At 43.2% G+C, this 23,996-nt stretch overlaps 1 protein-coding gene across 1 annotated transcript; it reads left to right on the top strand.

The window, feature by feature from the left end:
* Window positions 1–8,509, top strand: LOC100844587. The gene is made up of 11 exons (XM_010236718.3): window positions 1–346; window positions 774–854; window positions 1,570–2,685; window positions 3,722–3,807; window positions 4,405–5,204; window positions 5,302–5,724; window positions 5,817–6,387; window positions 6,458–6,688; window positions 6,847–6,971; window positions 7,047–7,484; window positions 7,575–8,509. The coding sequence occupies exons 1-11, from the start codon at window positions 272–274 to the stop codon at window positions 8,246–8,248; spliced, it is 4,620 nt and encodes a 1,539-aa protein (XP_010235020.1). The 5' UTR covers window positions 1–271; the 3' UTR covers window positions 8,249–8,509.
* The last annotated feature ends 15,487 nt before the right edge of the window (window positions 8,510–23,996 follow it).

Below are 23,996 nucleotides of genomic sequence, written 5' to 3'. Positions count from 1 at the left end.
CTCCTTTGCTTGCTCCCCGGTCGCGTCACCGTCCGCCTCTCCCGAGGACTCCAAAACTCACACAGGGGCACTCTCTCTCTCTCTCTCTCTCTCTCTCTCATCCCCTCTCCTTCTCTCCTCGGCTCCGCTCCGCTGTGCTCCTTCCCACGCTAGACCGAGCGAAACCAATCTCCATCTCTCTCCTCTTGGACGGCCATGGTCGGCGCCGCGCCGCTCGCCGCCGGGAGGTAGGGGGCGTTCCGATCGGCGAGGGGGGTGGGTGGGGCCGGGCATGAGGGCGCCGCAGGAGCGCACCATGAGGGATCTCTACGATCGCACGCGCCACAAGGATCTCGCGCTCCCCGAGGTACGTACATCAGCCGCCCATGTTCGTTCGTTCGTTCGTTCTATCTCCCCCCTGCCGATTCCGTTCGGCTGTTGATTGCGGAGGCGGCGGCGGCCGTGGGTTTTAATAACCCTTTCGCGGGCGATTGGATGGGGATGGGATTGGAGATCGGCGGCGTTGGGGTTTCGCGATTCGAGGTTTGGTTATCGGTGCGCGTTCCTGGGTGTCCTTAGGTTTTATTTTTTTTCGCGTTTTGTGTGGGGGGCGATGCGATTTTGCGAGAGGCGATCGGATTTGATGGATTCCCTCTAGTTGAATCTCCCCCATATGATCTGTGGTATTATTTTCTCACCGATTTAGGCGTCAATCTGAGAGATTAGGTGAGTTGCAGCACCAAGGGTTTGGTGATTGACGTGCGGTGTCATATTTTTTTGTTTGTGATTTTCAGGAATCGGCCAAGGAACGCCGACGCGGTGGTGCAGGACGGGCGGAGGGGTCCGAACAGCGTGAAGTGGCCCCCAAGATTGAGGTGAGCATTACCAGTGTGTGGTTTTCCCTGAATATGCAGGGAAATATTCTGGTTCTTTCAGAATTTCGTACAAATCTGCATGTTGTTCTGATGATCTGATGCCTGAGTTTAGTCTAAGATTATTCCTCGGTGTTTATGGGTCCGGTGTTTATGCTATTGGCCTGTGGTTTAGCTGTTGTGGTATCAGATGCTTGGAGGTGATTCTGATCCCATAATGCTGTACAGTAAGGGTTATATGAATATGTGATGAGTGCATCTCCTACTTTTGGATGACTTAATCTCGCTTGCTTGACAGTACCTGGACCCTTCAATGATCTTTCTTTGCTACACTCTCATGCCCTTTGTTTACTTGGTTAGTGATCATGATTTTGTGTGTTGTGAATACGTATGGTGTACATCAATGGATGCAAAGGGAGCAAACAATGTATGCCAAACAGTTCATTTCTTAGTCTTAGAAATGTTTCTGGATCAAGGTAATACATTTTAGGTCAAACTGGCAGCTTGCTAATTAGAACGAGATAATATAATGATTGTTAATTCCAGTAATGCTTAATCTGATCTTGTAATCAGTTAAATGGATGTACTATCTAGCCAACCCATGTTATGTTCTTGTTTGTACTATAAAGTGCATTTTTGTGGCTTCCATATCTTCGTTATGTTTACGCTGTTCTTAGATAATGATTTTGAACATTGATGTGAGTTCACCTTTTGCCAGGACAACCCTACAGTAACAAAAAGACCAGTGCCAAGCGATAGTCCTCGCGTGAAGGCAGAATCTGGCAATTGTAATGTCTGTTCTGCTCCTTGCTCCTCCTGCCTACACAGAAGTCTTACACCTGTGGATTCTAATATGGACTGCGGATCATCTCAAACGTGCTGTGCAAGGTCAGAATCAAAAAACAGTTTGTTAGTTCGTACTGGGAAAGGGCTCCATGCCAAGGGAGTAGAGAATGATGATGAATTCAGTGCTACTTCAAGCCATGCTTCCTATTCTGAAAATGGTGGAAATAAGGCGATGGCAAGGTCATCCGTTGCAGCAGATTCGGAGGTAGACATGCCAGCAAAACGTAGAAGGCTATTGAATCATGATCCGAGGTCACCTAGAGAAGATTGTCACGATGATAGTAACTCATGTGTTACTGGTACATCAGCAGGAAACAAAGTACTGTTGGATAGAAAGGATAAACTATCTACTTCTGCATCAAGTCGTGATCTTTCTGTTAAGGACTACAAAGACAAGAACATTTCTGGACACAACGGACTAAGAAATTCCCGTGCTGAAGAATCTACACATGAGAAGAGATCTGATGTGCACATTACGCATCCTAGCTCATCTGATCGATCAGTTCCTGCAGATTCTCCTTCATTTCTGATCAAAAAGTTACTCCGGAACTCCTCTGCCAGTGCATCTCAAGGATCATCTCCTAAAAGACCAAGCCAGGGTTTAGGGAATTCACAAGATAATTTAGTGCAACAACCTCACGACAAAGTTCCTCTTTTAGATAATAACGTAGATCATTCACTGGGAGGGAAATCAAACCTGTCTGTGATTGGTGGTGACAAGCATGGCATGCTGACTAGTTGCAGTACAAGTAACAGAAATAAAATCAAAGCTGGATCTTCATCAAAGGATCTGGAAAGTGGCACCCCTTGCTTGAGGAATGGCAGTCAAGAGCACGCTGACACCGAATCTGATGATGTTGCTAAGAGGAATGACAATGTTCAGCAAGATCAGAACGAAGATTTATCAACGGACATGTCGAGTGGTAGGGAGTTGAATACACAGAATGATGTGATGACAGACTGCGGGAACTCAGAAAGCTTAATAGATGTAAGTATTTTCCTGATCTTTCTTTTCCTGCTACTGTGTGCTTCCTCAAAATGTAACTCCTATAACCATGTTAATATGCAAGTGAACCTTAATTACTAATTAACATGTGTTTAGACGAAAAGTTGAATGTAACATATCCATAATTGTTTTGTTTTAAGGTGGGCTTGGCTTGACCGGGAGTGTTGTTCGCAAAGGTTTAATATGCAGGCCATTGTTTAGTTGGTGTGTAACACACACTTAACACCTCACAGTCTGTTGACAGTTATTGAGCAATACTTGTTTGATTGTTTCATGCGGAAGATAGATTGAAGTGGTGAAGTTTCAAGTTTAAGCTTGAAGCCACGTAGTCTTCTGTCCTTAGCTCACTTGGCGGAGGAGTAAATGCACAATCCCACCATCTGGGTTTGAGTCCTCAGGGACATTGATTTGGATTCCTATTTATACCGTCAGAGCAATGCATGAAATTATGAAATGCTAGAATAAAGCACAGCTAGTTGAATATTTTCAGTTACACATGATGACCATGTAAATATTTTTAGTTCAGTACATAGAATTATCTTTTGGATTAGCAACCTCCATGGAAAAATATAACTTAAAATCTTACATGCAATCTTGTGCTTATAATAACCCACCCAATTGGAAGTTTGTACTATGAAATATAATTGTTATATCCTACTTTCCTACTCATGCAAGATTGGCGACATGGAAGATGTATTTTCGTCCTTTATTATGTGCAACTTTTTGTTCTGCATTTGCATATAGGATATCCCACATTCCTACTCATGCAAAATTGGTGACAGGGAAGATGTATTCTTTTTCTTTTTGAAAGGGAAGATGTATTCTGGTTCTTTATTATGCGCAACCTTTTGTTCTGTATTTGCATATAGGTTCATCTCCTAACTGAAGTCTTAAGACTTGTCATATACTTGGAGATTTTAATTTATTTTATGCTTTGATTTCATGGCCTTTTTTGCTACTTGTATTTTGTCATTACAATTATTATAACACTTACTTCTCTGGCTTCCATTGTCTCCAGGTTAATGTTTGTGATATATGTGGAGATGTTGGTAGGGAGTATTTTCTGGCTACATGCACTAGGTGCCTTGAAGGGGCGGAGCATACGTAAGATTTTAAAAAACACCTTATTTATTATTTTGCTTTTTCAGAAAGTCTTTCATCAAAGTTGAAAGTTACTTTGCTTTTCACACTGGAAGTGCTATTTGGTGAATTCTGTGCGTAAGTTAACTAGCTTTCTGTGGAAGTGAGGATGATATTCTTACATCACTTTTAAGACATGTATGATGAGTTGATGACGGTGGCGCTATAGAGAATTAAATCTGGATGTTTACGTATGCCAAATCTATTACTCCCTCCGACCCATATTACTTGTCGCAGATTTAATATGGGTCAGAGGGAGTAGGATAGTTTCTCGAAGAAAATAATAATAATAATAATACATTAATGTACTGTTCTCACAATGCATGCCGAGCTAATGGCTTTACACATGGAATGCAATTTTTTCCTACAACATTTACATGCATACCAATTCTATCAGAGTAGATGGATGAGATGAAAGGTAAGGGAACTACATTTTACCTACTTAGACTATTCTGCTTGTTGTGTGTTACCTTCTTAGCTAGTACATTTCTGTGTATGTTGTAACAGAAAAGCATATGCCATAATATGGTAGCTATTGACATTCTGTTTATTGCTGATTAGTTACTGCATGCGAGTGAAGTTGGAGAAGGTTCCAGAAGGTGAATGGTTATGTGAAGAATGCCAGCTTAATGAAGATCAAAATAAAACAAGAAGTAACCATGGTGCATCGTCAGTTGATATTTTGGATGGAAAGAACCCAAATTCAGAAAGTACGAGCAAACCTAAGACGTTGCAGGTTGCTGTCAGTAATGTTGAAGCTCAACAACTCGCTTGTGCACCACCAAAAGCTGTTCACTTGTCTGGTAATAGTCAAAAGCTGCAATCAGTGGCAACTGATCCTGAGGGCCGGCAGGTGAAGTGTACTGCCCCAACTGCTGAAAGGCTGGATGCAAAGAATAAAAACTCTCTGGGTATGGCAAATCGTAAGCGGTTGCAAGTTCTTACCTCTGACATGGAAGCACGGCCACCCACTTGTGGCACACCAACAGCTGGAAGATTAGGCAAGAAGAATGAAAGTTCGGAAGTTTTGTTGAATTGTAAGAAGTTGCGAATTGCAACTAATATGGAATCACCACTGCCAAGTGAAGGCCTATTGAGTCCACCTAAATCATGCAAGAGGCATGCAGAAAATACTTCATCCTCTAATCCGAGACTGTTCAAGACGGAAAGCCCTAGGAAACATGATGTTTTCTCTCGACAGAACTCATTTAAGAAATCTAACAAGGGAGATTTTAAGTCACCTAATAATGTTCCAGTGAGGGGTATTCAGGCAGTCAAAAGTTCCGCGAGCTTATCACGGTCATATTCGTTAGGAAGCATGGCAAATGTGAAAGCACCAGTTCCTTCACCTTCACCACGTGGTTTGACCAAACCCTTTTGGCTTATATTTGCAATAAAATCTTTATTTCATTTATTTTTAGTACTGCATTGTTAACCTTCTATAGCTTGGTCTGCTAGGTTCTTTATCGAAGCAATTGTCTTTCAACAAATCGATCAGCGAACCAAAGGTCAAGCAGTTAGTGGAAGGTGTGCCAAGCAAGCTGAAGCCTGCAAAACATTCCTCAATAGATCTTGGAGAAAAGGGGACCATGAGAAAACTTGTCAATTCTGGATCATTTAAACGTGAAGGTTCAGTTTGTAAAGACTCAAGTTCATTTAAGCAGAAGCAATCGTTTCTTTTGTCTCAAGATGAAAAACCAAGAATGTTGAAGCCGATGAACGATAGAAGTTTCTTAGAAAGGAGGGCTTCTTTTAATCTTCAGAAACCAAATATTCCTTCATCACCAAGGACTGATTGTTCTATCAAGTCAGGGGATCGAAAAATTGACCAAGATTCTCCAAGGCCTGGACCAAGCATACTTAAAACTAGCAAAAAGCCAGGTAAGCTGGTCATTTCCGTAATACATTTTCTCAAGGAAATACCAGGGTTTGGTAATTGACAAACTTTCCTTTTTATGGCTTGTTGGAATCAGGTAACATTGAAAAGAAGCAGAGCTCTGTTTTTTCTAAAAGTGAGAAGCGGGCCATTGCTGTTCACTCAACGTCAACAGGAGCTGTTTCTGCTAAAGATGCTTGCACAGTGAAGACTTCTGAGCCACCAGTTCCATTGGAAAATGTTAATAAGGGTAGCATAAATGATTGTGCTGGTGAAGCTTCATTCATTTTGCTGACAAATGATAGTGAAATGCCAACTAAGCCTGAGGCACTTTCCACGCCACTGGCTGCTGCTTCTGAATCAGATTTACAAGATATTGTGCCAAGAGCAATTGCTTTAGAAGATTTGACTCCTAATGTGGGACAGTTCCAACAAAAGAGTTTTGAAACCACGGCAAACAAGTCAAGTCAAAGTTCTGAGGCAGTTCAGGCTTCAGAAGGCATATTGCTTCAGAGTCCACATGGCCTTTCAGTGGCACAGAAACTGTGTGCCCCTGACAACAAATTGAGTGAGCCCAGTTTGAAGCATCAAGATTCTTTTGATCAAATGCCCACTCCTGGGAATCTTTGTACAGCTTTAGTTATTCCAGAGCAGACTTACATCTGGCAGTATGTCCTCTCACCTTAGCCCTCTTAACTAGTTATGAAGTCTTTAACATGTATATTCTTTTTGTTCCAGAGGTTTCTTCGAGGTTTCGAGACCTGGAAACGCTTCCGAAGTATATGATGGGTTTCAGGCTCACTTGTCTACCTGTGCCTCGCCCAAAGCACTTGAAGTAGTCAAACAATTACCTCAGAGAATTCAGCTGGTAGAAGTTCCTCGATGTTCCTCATGGCCACAGCAATTTAAGGAAGCACAGCCGAGTGAAGATAACATTGCTCTTTTTTTCTTTGCTAAAGATGTTGAAAGGTAATGGTCAATGTTTATTATTCCTTCTGTTCCTAAATACTTGTCGTTGTTTTAGTGTAACTTTGCACTAAAACCACGACAAGTATTTAGGAACGGAGGGAGTACTTTTATCTTTTGCCCTCAATAAGCTAGCTGAATTATCCTGTCTCATTATGTAGTTATGAAAGAGTATACACGAAGCTCTTGGAAAAAATGCTTGTTGGAGATTTGTCCCTAACAGCAAATATTAGTGGCTTTGAGCTACTCATCTTGTCTTCTGATATGTTACCGGAGAAGATTCAACGTAAGACCTATCTTAGTTAAGGTTATTGTCTAAAAACGTCTGGGTTACTCATTTAAATGATTCAATACTTTCCAGGGTGGAATGGCTTGCTTTACTTCTGGGGCGTCTTCTATGCCAGGAAAGCAAATAGGCCAGCAGAGCTTCTTGTCAGAGTGACAGATCCTTGTCCACTAGAATCAACCGCTGGACCTTGTGATAAGCTTGTGTGTTCCCCTAAGGTTCCTCAATCTTTGTGTATTGATTTGAACCAGTGTCCTGGTGATGAATTATATGATGCACCCATATCACTTGGATCAGAGACAGAGAATTCTGGTGCAACTGAAGATTACAGTACTTTGTTTGGGTCAAAACATGAGGTTGCAAATCTGGATACCTGTGGCATATACCACCAAGATACTGCAGTCACCAAAAAAATTATGTTGGGAAGTGCTTCTGCAGTTGTCTGTGAATCTTATATCCCCTCAAGCTCGGGAGGTTGCAACATGAAGCCATATTATCCAAATGATATGATAGGTGCTGATATTTTTTTAATGACATGAAGCTACTGATGAAGCTAGATTTTTCATCTCATCATTTTCCCCTTACTTTTTTTACTTGTTTCAGGTGTCATGGGAACTGCAGGTAGAGACAACATGGAGGAAGAGGAGGACTTTAATCCGAATGAAGCTCCATGCTATGTTGAACGGCATGCAGGTGCAAGCAGATCAATATCTGACAACATATTACTTGAGAAGCAAGCACTCACATCCTCAACAGAAGTATCCCTACGGCATCCTAGCGAATCAACCTTGAAGGTGGACTTTATTTTGCGTGATTCTGAGTCCAGCTACAAAAGGCAGAAGACTTCCAGCGGAGATAAACAAATGCCTAGCAAATGCCTGTCAAAGATACAATCATTGCCAGCTGGTTGGTGTACTCCATTAGATGACACACAGTATACCCACAGCTGTCTTGCTGATCTAGGTTCTACAACAAAAACCATCTCAGATCATATCGTTCATGTTCTTTCATCCGATGATGAAGACTCTCCAGAACCTAGTACTGGTATGAATAAGGCATCGTTGAAGGCAGAGGAGGGATCCTCCCCTCTATTGTCACTTTCCCTGTCTACAGTGGCAAAACCACATAATCTTGGTGGTTCTGAAAGGGGAGATGATCAGTCACTGTCTCTGTCTCTTGGGCTCCCTCTCCCTGGTGTAGCGGAAGGAAACCAAGCTCTCGAGATAAAGCAGTTTCTGCCGGAGAAGCCTGGCATAAACACTTCGTTTCTTCTTTAGATATGCGGGTGTACAGTTTTGTGCTGTCTTTAACTTTATGGAGTCTAGACAGGGTAGAAGTATGGTATAGCTGTTAAATTATGAACATCTTGGTCTTATTTCACTGCTCTATGCATCTCTTGCTGTTGTTGGTTGATGCTGGTCTAGTGATGGTATTGACTGCTGCATTTTGTTTGATATATTGAGTTTTAGTTGCGGAATGTGAACGGTTTTATAGATGGAAGTTTTTCCTATGGTTTATGTGACAAAATTTTAAAATAACCAAATTTGCATGCAAATTAGGTATGTGCATGTGTCTCGTCAATTGTTATCAATTGATTCGTTGTAATTATTGCTCTTCTTTGTTGAACTTCGATTTCATTTGGCCATGCTGTGGTGTAGGAGTTATCAGGTTTCATGAGGGCTGAGGCTTTTCCACAGGCAACTATACGGTACCTTTTCTTTTCTATGACATCTTATAGAATGTTAGCCTACAGCTGGCAGTTTATTACTCCTGTTTTCTCCATTCTGTATTTGGAAAGTTTTTATACTTGAGATCAGCAGTCAACAACAGGACGCATAACTCAAAGTCTTCCCTATGCAACTTCAGGTAACTAGGAGTATTTGTTACAGTAGTTATCATGGTTGACCAATATGGTAAAAAAAATGGAACCATTTTTGTTCTCAAACTATGTCGTGGCTTGAGTCTTTCTGCTTATGGCACCTTCATCACAAGTAGTGTTCAATATATTATTACTAAATGGCCGACCCTCCATGCATGTTGCTAATCATGGTTTTAAATATTCTTCCGTCCAACAAAAGATGTCTCAAGTTTGTCAAAATTTGGATGTATCTAGACATGACTTAGTGTACAAATGCATTCAAATTTGGTCAAAGTTGAGACATCCTTTGTTGGACGGAGGGAGTAGCTAGCTATAGTGGACCTATACCTTTTTGGAACACAAAAGCTAAGCTATGGCACTTTGTATTGCTATTCTTGATAAGGTGGCGACTGCGGGAAATAGCTGTGCTATTTGTGTTAACGCGAAATCTGGTTAGTCGACGCTATTCTCTGTAACTGGAAATGGGCCAGAACAACATCATGTGATCATGTCCTCAATAGTAGTCGTGAGCTAAGCCAAGAACCATGTATATGAGAAAATCACGTGAAAAAACAGAAAAAATCCGAATAGGTTGATGTCAAAAAGACTTGTGCCTACTGCTCCGTCTTGAAGCTTCGACCGGCCACGACATCTACATACATCTCATGTTGTCGCGGCCAGCAAGAAATTAAATTAACTATCACGATTTGATTCTCTTGTTATCTTTCTCAGTTCCAACTTACGTTTAGTCTCTTTTAGACATGTTGTAATGCTACTTTGACCGGTTCCAGACATTAATTATGGTGCCATGGACATGGATCAGTACTTCTAAATGACTTTATCTGAATATGATTTTGTTATGTGTTTATTTTCTATTTTAATATTAAGGTGCTACTGGCAATAGCTAGCAATAGTTACCATAGTTATAGCTAGGATCACAGCTGAAGCCGTGAAAACCGCGATTTAAAACCTTGTTGTTAATTCATGCTGGTACCCTCTGCGCCCATACTCCCAATTTTCCCTTCCACACCCCGACAATTTAACATTCAATCCCTCTCCCTCCTACGTAGTTTGGGGTCTGTTCCTAGCACCGACAAATGCATAAGCATCGTTTCTCTCTTCTGCTTCACTTCCACCTATCGGAATACTGGGGCCCATATGATTGGCGGCTTTGGATCCCATTGGAGATGCTCTTATTAGGAGAACTGATCATGGAGGCAATTTGTAGCAATGTATTCCCGTTAATACCAATCCTCAGGCAAAAACATACCATGATAATCTTTATTCATTAATTGCTCATTTGCTTTGGGGATAACAATTGCCCATTGGAGAACTGAGCATTGCTCGGATGGCTTGCACTGCTGTCATGCAGGCACCCCGCGCGGGATCGATCCCCGGTTGGGGCGATTCCTGCGTGTCTCACCGGGAATTAATTCCCTCTTGGTCTGCCTCTCTCACGCCTGTTCCTTAGTGGTAGTGCAACGTACTCGTTGCCGACAGAGTCTACTGATTCTGGGAATCTAGTTGCGTGTATTAGGTTGTAAGTCTGTCTTGCGCACTGGAGGTAGGGTGTGTGAGTGTGGTGTGCGTGTGCCATGCGTTTGTGTGTGAGTTCAGATACTACAATCTACTGTAGTAGAGAGGCCTAAAAAAGATAACAACTGCCCATTGTAAAATGTTCTTTCTGAGCTTTTAGCACACTATGTTGCATCTTTGTGTGTTGTCTTCATATTCGCAAGCACTATATTGTATTTGGAATGTTTTATAGATAACCATCCCTTTTTACAATAATAACGAGAAGCTATCTGGTGTTCTCTTAGCTGGGTTGAAGGAGTATAGCGTTGGGACAGTTGAAGCAGTTGCCATTTGGTAGGACTGAGTGGTAAAGAATTGGGCTAAATAAGGAGCAAAACCGACAGGCAAAAAATATCAAGATCCGAGGAAGGAGTTGAAGGAATGATCTTCCCTCCCCCTTCTCTTTTTCTTCTTCTCCCTGACCTCTTCTGCTCTCTTAGCTATTCTCACGTCACCATCTGTCTGTGATACTTGCCAGTGTAAAGTGTTAATTCTTGATGACTTGATACTACTATTAATCGTTGATGTCTTGATACTAATGCTGAATGATGCTGGATCATGTTCTGCCTTTATTCTCTATGCGTGTAGGCTTATGTTTGTTCATGCATTTGTGTATTTAATTGGTAGCTTAAATGATGTATTGTGCTATTACATTTATTGACATGCACTGAACCAAATATTGACATGCAGTTTGTCGCCACTCATCTTTTCTTAGGAGAAGAGAGGTGAGATAATGGAAGTTGGGAGGTGAGATATTTAAAAAGGTATGCAACTTTATTCATATTTGTTCAATTAACTGGAACTTGAATTACTTACTGTGCTGTTACATTTGTAACAAGGCAGATGTTAGAGCTTTGAGGGATGGATGGTTCATGGGAGAATAGCAAAGGAGTTGACTCAAGAACCAGCAACATCTAGGTATGCATATCTGACCAGATAGCTGATTTACTTTTCTGTGTTTGCTTTACTAGGTTTGGATGTGTGTATGACGTCTTCTTGCTGTACGCTTTAGGCTCTTCAGCTGTAAGGTAGGGGGTGAGTCACCTCACATCACTGTATTACCTAATAACGACGCGTGGTATGTAGTAAGCATATCAGAGAACTGCAGAACCACACTAAAGGCATGCCTTCACGTGCAACACAGAGGTCTTGAAATTATGCAGCATATTGTTAGTGCTCGAACTTTAGTTCATGCATGCACTTTGGAAGGCGATGCAAATTGGCAAACATGTATGTGCTGTGACGATTAATAGTAGACATGCTAAGAAAACTCAAGTAAAGCCTTTTGTGATGTGGCAGTGGCATAAATTTACAGCTTCGATTTTTCATTATGCATGAGAATTGAGTGATGTGTACCATTGTCCAAATGTGTATATTGAAAACTAACACTTAGAAATATCATCCATGGGCCACCGTTCATTGCTGTCCCAGAATATAATTCAAATCTGACATTGTTAGATTCACTTCTGGAGTACTTATTTTTCTGAATTTTACCTACTTACTGCTTGCTACTTGTCAATGGTAAACCCACTCTTCAGAACTACCCCTCCAAGCCAAAATTCTTGATCTACCTTTACCTGGCATATAGGTCGAGCATTCCATGATCAAGGTGTCGATGCAAGTAAATCAGGAAGGCTACCAACTAGCCATAGAATAGCCAAAACACTATATTGTCCAGTCCATTAGATTGGAAGGGGGTTCTCTTCTCTCGAACATTTTCTTCTCGCCCCTGTCTAGGGCAATTCGCCCAGGACGGAAGTTGTCAGGATATCCTCAATCTTTCAATTTCAATCTGCACCCAATTGGTGCCGGTGACAACGCTAAGGAATTTCTGCTGTTAGTCCCCGAATGACTAAACTCCCAAATTGCAGATCTCCTAAATTGTGCTATAGAACTGTATAATTAGAACATGAAAGCAGTAACTGGGTTTTGTAAATGGGAGATTATTTTCTTCGACATTGCACAACAGTCTATATTGAAAATGAACTAGCATCAAAGTTCAATTCCAATTAATGTTAACATCTTTGATCTTATTTGTAGTTGCAGGGCCAAGTTTAAACTAATACTCCATCCGTCCACAAATAAGTGTACTTCTAGGTTTTGTCCTAAGTTTGACTGACTTTATAGGAAAACATAGCAATGTTAATGACACTATATTAGTATTATTAGATCCGTTTTGAAACGTAGTTTCATAAGTCATAACATACCGATTTGATATCATATGTGTTGCTACTCTTTTCAACAAAATTGGTCAAATCTAAAAAGTTTGACTTAGGACAAAACCCAGAAGTACACTTATTTGTGGACGGAGGGAGTACGCATTTACCTTTTGTATTGCCCATGCCAATCAGTGATCACATTTGATATGTAGAACAATATATACTAGTATTTGTTATTACTAACTCCAATCCAAAATCAAGTATTGCGGCTTTGAACTAAGCTTGAACTAGGGTTAGTTCAAAACTGAGACATTTATTTTGGATCAGAGGGATTATGTTAGTACTGTATGTTTCGTTCGTGACTACCGTCTCTTGGCGCTCCGCCCCAGCTCTGTCAACATCTCATGCGACAGTCATCTTTTTTGCCTCTCGAAGACCTTTATCTTTTTTTATTCTGCCTTTTGGTCATTACAGCTCCCCGTCTCATTTCTATGAATTTATGATGTGTGCTGATCAGTGGCTGAGATTCAGCTGTGGTGGGTCATGGCATGTACATTCCCATAAACACTGTCGCTGAACGTCATATGTTTGCTAATTTTCTATAAACTGGAATATTTTCATACGAGATCATGTTCTTCTAATTTGCCATATAGCATCTTGTAGCTGCAAGTTATAGTAGCCTGGTCGTGATGGTACAAACTACAGCATCACGCCTCAAAAGGGCTGCTTTTCTCCACGCTAGGCCTTGTATTGGTTCAAAGTACTGCATGCAAACAATCGATGTACTGTTTAAAGCAATAACATTTAACTTGACATCAAATTATGCAGGGTCTACATGTAGGTAGTTACTATCTTAAGTTAATCTTGATTTGTGAAAAGTATTTTTGAGTCTAGACCTTAGAAAATGCCGTAGCTTCTAGTACACCACTAGTTCTGATATCAGGCCATCTTACATGGTGCAAGTTATTAAATTAGCCACGCACCATTTGTTCAATATGATATTTCTACGATTATCCTCCATTTACTCATGCAAGTCAGAGTACCTCAGCTTCATCCAACTAGCTCAGAAGGTTTTACTTCAGTGTTTGAATTTAGAATGATGAACCTGGATGTTTTAAACTTAAAAGCAATACATACATACATACATACATACATACATACATACATACATACATACATACATACATATATATATATATATATATATATATATATATATATATATATATATATATGACTGCCCTGCTAGGAGGATCTCAAATCAGAGCTTAAACAATGTGTGGGGTTGCTTTGTTAATATTTCTGGTCTTGGGATATTGTTCAGACTCTCTTGGTTAATTTTAGTTAGTAACACAACGGTGGAAACAAACAGTCACCTTCCTAGTTCCACGGTTTCTAACTTTCTATTGATGTCTGTAATGTCGTCCCTGTGGAAGGGCTTGTGAGCTATGTTAGTTATTAAGGGCTGCAGAGTTGGGTCAGGATGTAATATCGATATTCTTTTACTTCCATGCCCAAAATCATACGTTTGTTTGTAGTAGAACAGTTCTTCTGTTTGTCCGTTTATATTTTTATGATGGTTTTGGTCATTGCAGGTGTAGCGATTTGCCAGCCCTGCCCTGGTAGGTGTTGAGCCCGGGGGATCTCGTGTACTATAGGAAGTTTCTGCTACCAAACGCTCTCCTCTCCAGATTGCAGGTCATCGGCAGGGCGAGGCAACTGGAACAAGCCTTGGAGCATGTCCAACAGCTGCGCTACCCCACAAGCCATCCTTGATTTGGCTACTGCAACTGAAAAACAGGCTCCAACAACTACTCTTTCGGGGAAGCCATCCCAGCTCGGTTGTGAGCCAAATATAGATTCAGGTTGGAGGACAACCAAGCCCAAACGACCCCTTCGGAGGCTTTTCTTGCCACTACGAGCAGCTTTGTGGCCTCGTTATCACGTCCTTTGCATCAGCTTCAGGTATGCGCCCAATCCCACATTTTACCCTCGTTGGATCTTGAACTCACCATGTTTGACGGTGGGACGCTGTGGACCTCAAACTCACTGTTGGAGAGGAAGCGGTGGTGGCGGGTGGTCCTTTGTTGCCGCGCTGCCGCTTCGGCATTGCATCCACTCCGTGCCTAGGAGTGGGAAGAAACCAGATTTTTTTTGGTGTTAGAGCAACTCCACTCGGCCCTCCCATTTCGCCTCCAGCGGTAGGCCATTTCAGGAGGCGTCGGATCCAGCCGCACCCTCTAAACGTCGACCCCGCCCCCCCCCCCCCCCCCCCCAAAAAAAAATACAATTTAAACAAAGCGCCATTTTTCATGCCGGCACATATCACGAAATTGTCCAAGTTCATCACAAGTTTTGGCGATCAAAATAACATCAAACTTAAATAAAAGTGAAATCACTCGGGCTCTTCGTCTTCCGTCAGCGCTGATGGCTCTTCTGTGCCCGCCGGTGGTGTAGAAGTGGCAAGAGTTGCTATTTCGGGCGGTGAGGGCTCCGATGGAGTAGAGGTGGCCGTTGTTGCTGTTTGGGGCGCTGACGCTGGCGCTCTCGCTTTGGCCAAAATGAACCTGCGCTGGCCGTCGTACCACGCCTTCACCTTGTCGTCCATGCCGCTGGTGTCGCATGTCAAGATTAACAAGTCCTCCCGCATCTTCTTGCCGTGACATTCGCCTTGAGGCTCTCGAGCTTGTCATCTTGCTATTTGATCACCGTGACGCAGCGACAGTCTCCCTCTTGGCGGCGAGCTCGTCCCTCTTCGCGGCTTGTGCGGCGTCGTCGGACATGCACTTCTTGATGCATATGTACAGGCGCTCCGTGGCCGGCGCGGCATCCCTCATTGCCTTTGCCTTCTTGTAGCTGATGGGTCGGCCTTCCGCTGCTGCCGGAGGAGCTGCTTTCGGGTCGTAGGTGCCGGTCTTGGCGAGGCCGGCACGCGTCTTCGTCCACTTGTCGCACGTCTCAATTCTTGTGAAGACGTGGATGAACTTGAAGTCGGCGTCTTCGTTGTCGTCTTGAAAGGTGGTGAACATGGCGACCATCTACAAGACAGGGCGTCAAATGTAAAATCGGCGACGAAAAGCTCAAAGATGGCGCCAGCTTACCTGATCGTGGGCGCTGCTGCCGCTTGCGGGTAGCCGGCGGTCTTCTTGAATGCCATGCCACTTGTTGCATGCTTATTGGATCATTTGCCACCCGTGCGACAAGCTGGACTCGTTGCGATCGTGGGTCACCGACGCGAACTCCCGGTCGATGACCCGGCGCTCATCATATGCTGTCTTCACACGCCACCAATAGGTGTCGCCGGATTGATTCGCGCCGGTGAAGGGATCGATGCTCACGACCTTCCAAGCTTCGGCGAGGCACTCGTCTTCCTTGGCGGTCCATATGGGGCCTCGGCCTCTGCCGCCGGCCTTAATTTCTCGGTCGCACCCTTTTCTTTCCCTTCGGCGCGGCAATGACGGGCTCCTCTGTCTCGTCGGCCCGTTCTTCTCACGCTTTGGTGTCCTCGGCGGCGTAAGGCTCCTCTTCTTGGGTGTAGCTGTAGTGGGCGTGCTGGGAGCCGTTGTTGATCATGTCGGCCATGATGGAGTCGCCTTGCGACATTCCGCCGAACGGGTTAGGCGCGGGCTGGCTGCAGCCGGCGGGGAACTGCTGGAAGGAGGCGGACGGCGAGGAACCGCCGTAGGAGAGAGGCCTCCGCCGCAGAGGAGGTGAGGCGAAGGCGTTGGGGGTTGAAACCGCCGAGGGGATCTGTGGCGAAGGTGTTGGGGTTGAAGCCGTCGAGGGAATCGGTGTCGGGGTAGTCCGGCGAGAACCACGAGAGGGACGGCGTGGCATTCCCCTGGTGGTCATGGGGCATATGGGGCGACACCGGCGATATGCCCACCGGCGACGGGGACGACGAAGAGCTCCCTTGGCTGCAGCTCCAGTGCTGGGTGGTCGCGGCACAGGAATGCCAGCCATCTGTGCCGAGGCCGCAACACTCTGCGCTGCCATCTGCGCCGATGCCACGGCCCTCTGCGCCTCCATCTCCGGGCCAGGTCGGCGTTCCTCTCCTTGGCCCTCCTCTCCCGTTCACGGCGGGAGGCACTCTTGACATTGCGGCGGGTAACATCCGCCGCCCAGTCGGCGTTGCTCATCCCAGGCGGCCGCTCCTTTTCCTTTGGTTTCTTCGCCGCTTCGTCGCTGGCCAGCGTGCAACGAGGCGCTGCATACCTCTTCGTCGCCATGGTTTTTCTTGGAGCGGCGGTGGTGTCGGCGGCGAGAAAGGGGGGAAATGGCGGGACTTGGCGCCCAGGCGGGGGGGGGGGGGGAAGGGGTAGCCGCCGAAAATTTGGAGTGGATTATCTCGCTGACAGGTGTGGCCCGCATTGCCTTTTGGCTTCAGCCGGCGCCCCCGATCGCCCCCAAAGTTGGGTTCGGCCTGGGGCGCCGGATAACCTTTGGGCCGCGCCGGCTAAAAAAACAAATTGGGAAGGCCGGCTAGGTCGGATTTTACGCGCCGGCGCCCCCCAAGCCCGTTTAGGGGGGCCGAGTGGAGATGCTCTTAGTGTTTTTCGGTTTTTATTGTAGCTCACCAAACGACTCCCTTCGATCCTAAATTCTTGTTGTTGTTTTAGTACAAATTGAACTAAACCAACGACAAGAATTTAGGATCGGATGGAGTAGATTGGGTTGGTGCTCACCGTACAAGATTCGGCCGGTTCGGTACTTTCTTTGGTTAACCAAGAAAACCGAAGTTTGTAAGGCCCAAGGGCCCACTGTCGCACCATAGCCCAACTAAGGGACTAGGAAATCTCTACTTTTGTTGCACCTGATCGTCTCCCTCGTATCAACTTCCTGTCGCCACAGAGCACGACTAGTCCCGACTCCTCGTGGGTAGTACCCCACGTCATTGCGTTGTTGACGTTCTTCTCTAATCCTCGTTGCTATTGTCTCGTGGCTTTGTTGGACCGACCGAGTACGTCTTCGCCGCCTGCCCTCGAACTTGGCCTTGTATCGTGGCGCTGCTAGGCTGTTGTTTACCACCTATTGCTGGTGTAGTCTCACATGCCACCCAATACTACACCCCATTGACGCCTTAGCACATGTGGTAAAAAATTCTGGTGAAATGCTAACTGAATGCGTGTGCCATCAAACCAAAATTTGCGTTAACCGACTTTACAATTTGCCTATTTAGTTGCTAATTTTAGTAACCTAACATTCGATTATATCAAATGCCCAACCCTCTTTCCACCGCTACAGCATCCCGCAACCCCTCTACACCGCCTTTGTGTTGCTGTGTCGACCCGCACCTGCTAGGTCACCCGTGCGTTACCAAAGGAAATAGGTAAGTCAACCCCAAGTTGGCAAAGATAAAATGGGTTGTGTACACCCAATGGATGGAAAATCTCCACAACTTCGCGTACTCAATTACTAATGCCAGGACATGGGAGAACCTAGACTTAATTGCATTGGTAATAGGTAAATGTAATTTCTAATTATTATTTTCTAGATTCTCAAGAAACGTGTAACCGAAGTCTAAGTCAAACTATCAAACATAAATTTTTGTTTTATGATCGCAAAAAATCTCTTGAGTGATCCTGATCCAAAGACCATGGTGATTTAGAAGAACTTGGAGCAGACTCAATCGAAGGGTGTAGTCCAAGTAGAAATGGCCCCCTTCAATAAAAGGTATGCACAGAAGTAATACCAACACCGGTTTCCATCCGGAGATGGAGTGAGATTCAGAGCAATACTTGTAGAATAAGGTTCCACGCAAGGATATCTCTATGGCATGCTAGATTAGGACATATGCATGATCGTTCTACATGGAGTTCAAACTCTGAATACGCATACAACGTAAACTAGATCATGTATGATTAAATGAGGCACTAATGAGTTAACACTCACCAAAATCATGTATAATTGACTAAGCCACTAATGAGTTAACACACAACCAAATTGGTACAACCGACTAGCAAGTTCCTTATACAAAGGGTTTCCTCAAATAATGATTGCTCATGCGCTCATCACGAAATCTCAAACATGTAGTTGATCTAAACATCATTGCTGACCACCAAGATGTTGATGAAGTACATAATCATCTCAGGCAGAAATTAGTGATGAAGAATTTTGGGTAAAAACAAGTTTTCTTAGGTTTACAACTTGAGCACCTTCCTTTGGGAATATCAGCACACCAATTTGTATATATCTAGACAATCTTCGAGAAGTTAATATGGATATCATATTCATCCAAAACTCCCTTGTTATTGATGTTTTCTCTCTTGTTGTTTGTAGATGTTTCTGGCTTCTTATCGTTAGAGTGAGGCATTAAGGGGTAATTTGAGGATTCTACTTATCAGTACAAGGAGTTGGAACAGTACGGCAAGTATCAAATTGTTCAATTGCTAATCCGTCTCTTACTTGTGTTATGTTTATTTCCTTGTATTTTGGTTATTGTTATCAACTGAATAAAATAATTATATTGTTTGTTCTTATAAATTTTGCAAGATAGTAAATATTTCATTGAAGAAAACAAAAATCATAATGAATTAGCTAGAGTCAAGGGTTGATAACTTTCTAGCATCATAAGAGTTTCACAATTCGGGTCGGTTCTCTCTTACGTGCTGATCCTCTAGGAGCACCCAAAGCATTACCCATGTTGTCAAAATGTTAACCACATTCGAGATTCTATTGTGAGCATCTCTAGTGTATTGATGCTTTTCTTCTTGCTAGTTACATGATATCGCATAATTTACTTAGTTTATCCATCTTTTTATGGAAATTAGAACTATGTGAATGCAATTTCTCAAGGCTAGGTGATTAAAGCAATCCACACTCCATATCACCAGCATCCTACCACGTAAGATGCCCAAACTAGGTGATGTTAATTCATGCCCTTTGCTATTCTCCGCAACATAAGTTGCTCCGCTTCTAGGACCTTCTATTCTCACCAACCGGATATGGTCTTTCCATGCACATCAATACCTAAGCAAAACGGGTGACAACCCATAGTGCGCCCACTTCAGGATCAGCCAATCGTTTAGGTGCGCAAGCTTAACTTCAAATCTTCCATACAATCCTCGGCATGTGGGGCACATGGAGATATAGTGAACCGGGGGTACTATCTATCAACACGATATCATGTCTCGTGATTGATGCAAATTGAGTATGTGGCAAGCACACATGACAATAGATCATGTATTCGTGTGAGAAGAGAACTACAATGTGTGTGTGTGTGGTTCATCCCGAGACGGGAGCCATGTGACGAAGGACATCGTTAGAGGACAACCAGATCTCAGAGCTGAGAGGTACCACTTTGATGAGGTGAGAGGAAAGCACTCATGTACCTCGTAGGAGGAGCTCAGGAAAACATGGAGATAGAGGAAGAAGATGAAGGTGTCTGCTGAGAACTCATCGATGCAAACGAGCGATGGTGGGGCAGAGATTTGCACAGAACAAGAAGGAAACATGGCGAAGGTGAGTTGACATTCTCCTTTCTCTTTTATTTTTTTTGTTGCTTTTGCGTATACAAGCTGCTTGTTTTGGCTACTAGCAAACAACGGGTCGTGGTATGGTCATTTTCAAATTTTTATTTTGTACATCCTTTGTAAGAAAAGAGGGGAGGGGCAGCCACGCAAGATCAAGGCACTCTAAGACGGCCAACATGTGGGCTTGTCAAGGATGGTTGTGGAAGGATCCTCGTTGGTGTCCGATGGCTCAAAGGAGATTGTGTTACATAAGAGGAAGATAGAGCATTCACGTAAGTCCAGATCGCTCGGCAATGGGATCAGCATGTCAAGCAATCTGGCCTTGCACGGCTGCCTTATCTTCCTCTTTTATTACACAATCTCCTTCGAGCCGTCGGACAACAACGAGGATCCTCCCACAAACCATCCTCGACAAGCCAACGTGAGTATATATACTGTGAGATTTGGACGTCTTCAGGTGCCCTAATCTTGCGTGGCTGCCTCCTATTCCACTTCTGTTGCAACGGATGTACAAAACGAAAACTTCGAAATGACCATACCACAGTCCACAGCTAGTAGCCAAAACAAGCATCTTTTACATGCAAAAGCAACAAGAACAAAAAGAAAGAAAGGGGCTTGTCTACACACCTTCAGCACATTTCCTTCTCGTTCTGTGTAAATCTCCGCCACACCTTTGCTCCTCTGCATCGATGAGTTCCCAGCTGACGCCTTCTTCCTCCGTCTTCGTATTGTCCCGAGCTCCTCCTTGGGGTCCATGAGTGGTTTCCTCCTATCTTGACAGAGTCGTACCCCTCCAGATCTGAGATCGGGTCGTCCTCTAGCGATGCCCTCCATCCCATGGTTGCCCTCGTGAGATGAACCAAGCTTGATCCCACTCACACACAATATTGTTCTCCTCTCACACGGATACATGACTTATTGTCTTGTGTGCCAGCTCGACTTTTGCAATGAGAGAAGGATCGTGTTGGGGTATTTATAGGAGATGCCTATTCCGGGTCGGACCCAGAATATTAATTGACATGGGGTAAACATTGCAAGCATTTGAAAATATACACCAAAATTAAAAGAATGGGGCAAATATATTTTAGCATCAGTGGGAGCAATCTTAATATATCATGAATAAAATACAAGAAGATTAAACGTTGCAGTGGGGGCATCTGCCCCCACAACCCCTAAAGTGTGTCTGCCCCTGTGCCCATTTCTAGATGCCACATATCGTACAAGTACCACTCACGAGATGTGATCAAGCTGATAGATTGTCTAGACGGTCCACCACATCTCCATGTGGCCACATGTTGGCCGTAGCATGAAAAGCGAGTATAAAGTTAAGCATGTACACCTAAACAATTGATTGATCCTAGAGTGGGCATACTATGGGTTACCGGTTTTTCTTACGTGGTGATGTGCATGGAAAACCCATGTTCGTTTTGTGAGACTATAAGGTCCTAGAGGTTGAGCCATTTATGTTGTGGGGAGCACATATTTACTTCGTTCGTTATTTGGTATTAGTTATCAAATATGACATGTGACGTGGTGGTTCGCCACTAATGTGGAGTGTGAAAATCTTAAAAGTGCCGAAACTTGTAATATGTGTACCCTGATTTTAGAACTTCATTTTGTTTTATTTCAGTTGCATTAGTTTCGTATCTTAATATTCCATTTGGTATGATGCATTTCATGATGTCTAAAATCTTTGTTATTGATTTTTTCTCTCTCTTTTTGTTTGTGGATGTTTCTTAGTTTCTTATCGTTAGAGTGAAGCACCAAGGAGTAATTTGAGGATTCTATTTATCGGTACAAGGAGTTGGAACAGTAAGGCAAGTATCAATTTGTTGAATTGCTAATCTGTATCTTACTTATGTTATGTATTTTGGTTATTGCTATCAATTGAGTAAAATATTTGTATATTTTTTCTTATAAATTTTGCAAGTAGTAACATTTCACTGAAGAAAACAAAAATCATAATGAATTAGCTAGATTCAAGGGTTGTGAACTTTCTAGCATCATAAGAGTTTCACAGTTCAGGTCGGTTCTCTCTTATGTACGTACTGACCCTCTAGGAGCACCCAAAGCTTTACCCATGTTGTTCAAAATGTTAACCACATTCGAGATTCTGTCGTGAGAATCTTTAGTGTATTGATGCTTTTCTTCTAACTAGTTACATGATATCGCAAAATTTACTCAATAGCCAAAACAAAAGTTGCTCAATTTATCCATCTTTTTATGCAAATTAGAACTGTGTCAATGCAACTTCTCAATGCTAGGCAATTGAAGCAATCCACACTCCATATCACCAACATCCCACCATGTAAGATGCCCAAACTAAGTGATCTTAACTCATACCCTTTGCTATTAACCACAACGTAAGTGGCTCCACTTCCAGGACCTTCTTTTTTCACCAACTATACATGGTCTTGACAATAGCGTAACGGTTACTGTGTCAAAAGGTTATATCACGGCTATTGGAAACCATGGTTTGTAGAGTGGGAGTCATGAATCGTTGTGAAAACACGAGCAGAGTCTTTATGATTCATCATGTCTCCTTTGTCGTGGATCTAAAATCTGGGGCCTAACACGAAAACCACTCATTTCTTTCCTGAAAATAACAAAAGAACCTCATTTTGCTTCGACGATGTAATGGTATAGCCCAGCACGATAAGAAGATGTACATAATAGAAATAACTAATGAACCTAGCTACACCTCATGAATATTTAAGGACCTGTTTGGTTAGGTTTGAATATGACTTGACTTTTGGCTTATAAGTCACAAACACATCTACTTATGTGCGTTTGGTTTTGGCTTTTTGCTTATAAACAAAAAATAAAAAGATCACAATTAAGGCTAACCAGAAGGATACCGGGCTTCTAGGGGACAGCTTCTTGTATGGCTTTAGGCCGCAGGAAGCCATAAGCCATCTAGAAGGGAAAGCTTCGGGTCCGTTTGGTTCCCTTGCTCACTTAGGTGCTACCCAGCTAGCTCAGCTAGCCGCAGCTGAGCTTAGCTCGCCTTGCCTCGGCTATGCATTTGGTTATTTTGCTTAGGCCGGCAAAAGCTAGGTGTTAGTCGTTTGTTTGATTTATTTTTGAGGGCAAGCCCAACTACTAGCAACGGATTAGTTCAGCTCAGGCGCAGGCAACCAGCTCATGTGAATGCATACACAATTAAAATTGTAAATAGCTACTCAATGGATAATCACTCATAGAGAAACATTGCAACTGCAAGACAATTAATTTGAGACATTGATAGATCATAATTTGAATAACAAACTTATTATTCAAGAATAAATGTGTCACATTATTACATACATGGCACAATGCTGGAATAAACACTTATTTCAAAAGTTACAACTAAAATAAATCACATATTAGTAGGAACGTAAGAAGAATAGTTATCCGTGACCCATCGCCGCACCCACTCTTTGATAGAATGCATTGGACGCTCCTTCAACATGGAAGCCACTTGTTCATTCGTGGCCATAGATGTATGTAATACAAGGAGAATGTAGAGAGGGTATTCTTCCATGTAATCAATTATTTTGTATAAGTTCTCGTTTGGATTAGTCACATGTGTGAAACGCATGGTTTCAGATATATCACGCAGAGAATATGTTACGTCTGTAACTACGTTGTCATCACACTTGTCTCTCTTACCTTTGTCAAGACTACCACCTCTAGGGCGCTTTGAAGAGGAGCTTTCACTGTTGGTGTCGTCGGGAAGACAATCCGAATCATATTGCGTTGTAGGATCAACATCGACATCACTCACATTCTTATCACCAACAAAATCCTTGTCACGAGAAGAAACATGGTCATAGGGTGTTTGCAGAACTAAGAACTCTCCGCGAGCATGCTTATCTTGAAATACATACTCCATATGATCAAATGAAGCAATGGGCATTGACGAGGGGCTACCTCGGCATACCCCAAACTAGAGGGCTTTCAAGTAGGGACAGCACGGGTG

Source organism: Brachypodium distachyon, chromosome 3, assembly GCF_000005505.3.
Source record: "Brachypodium distachyon strain Bd21 chromosome 3, Brachypodium_distachyon_v3.0, whole genome shotgun sequence".
Classification (NCBI taxonomy): Eukaryota; Viridiplantae; Streptophyta; class Magnoliopsida; order Poales; family Poaceae; genus Brachypodium; species Brachypodium distachyon.
Note: the sequence above shows the minus strand (reverse complement) of the source record. Positions and strands in the feature narration are given on the sequence as shown.

Excerpts from the sequence above, each read along its gene's own strand:
- LOC100844587 (XM_010236718.3), top strand. The coding sequence starts at position 272 with ATGAGGGCGCCGCAGGAGCGCACCATGAGGGATCTCTACGATCGCACG. Across the intron at positions 6,388-6,457 it reads GAGCAGACTTACATCTGGCA|AGGTTTCTTCGAGGTTTCGA; the intron begins GTATGTCCTCTC and ends TTTTTGTTCCAG. Across the intron at positions 6,972-7,046 it reads GTTACCGGAGAAGATTCAAC|GGTGGAATGGCTTGCTTTAC; the intron begins GTAAGACCTATC and ends AATACTTTCCAG.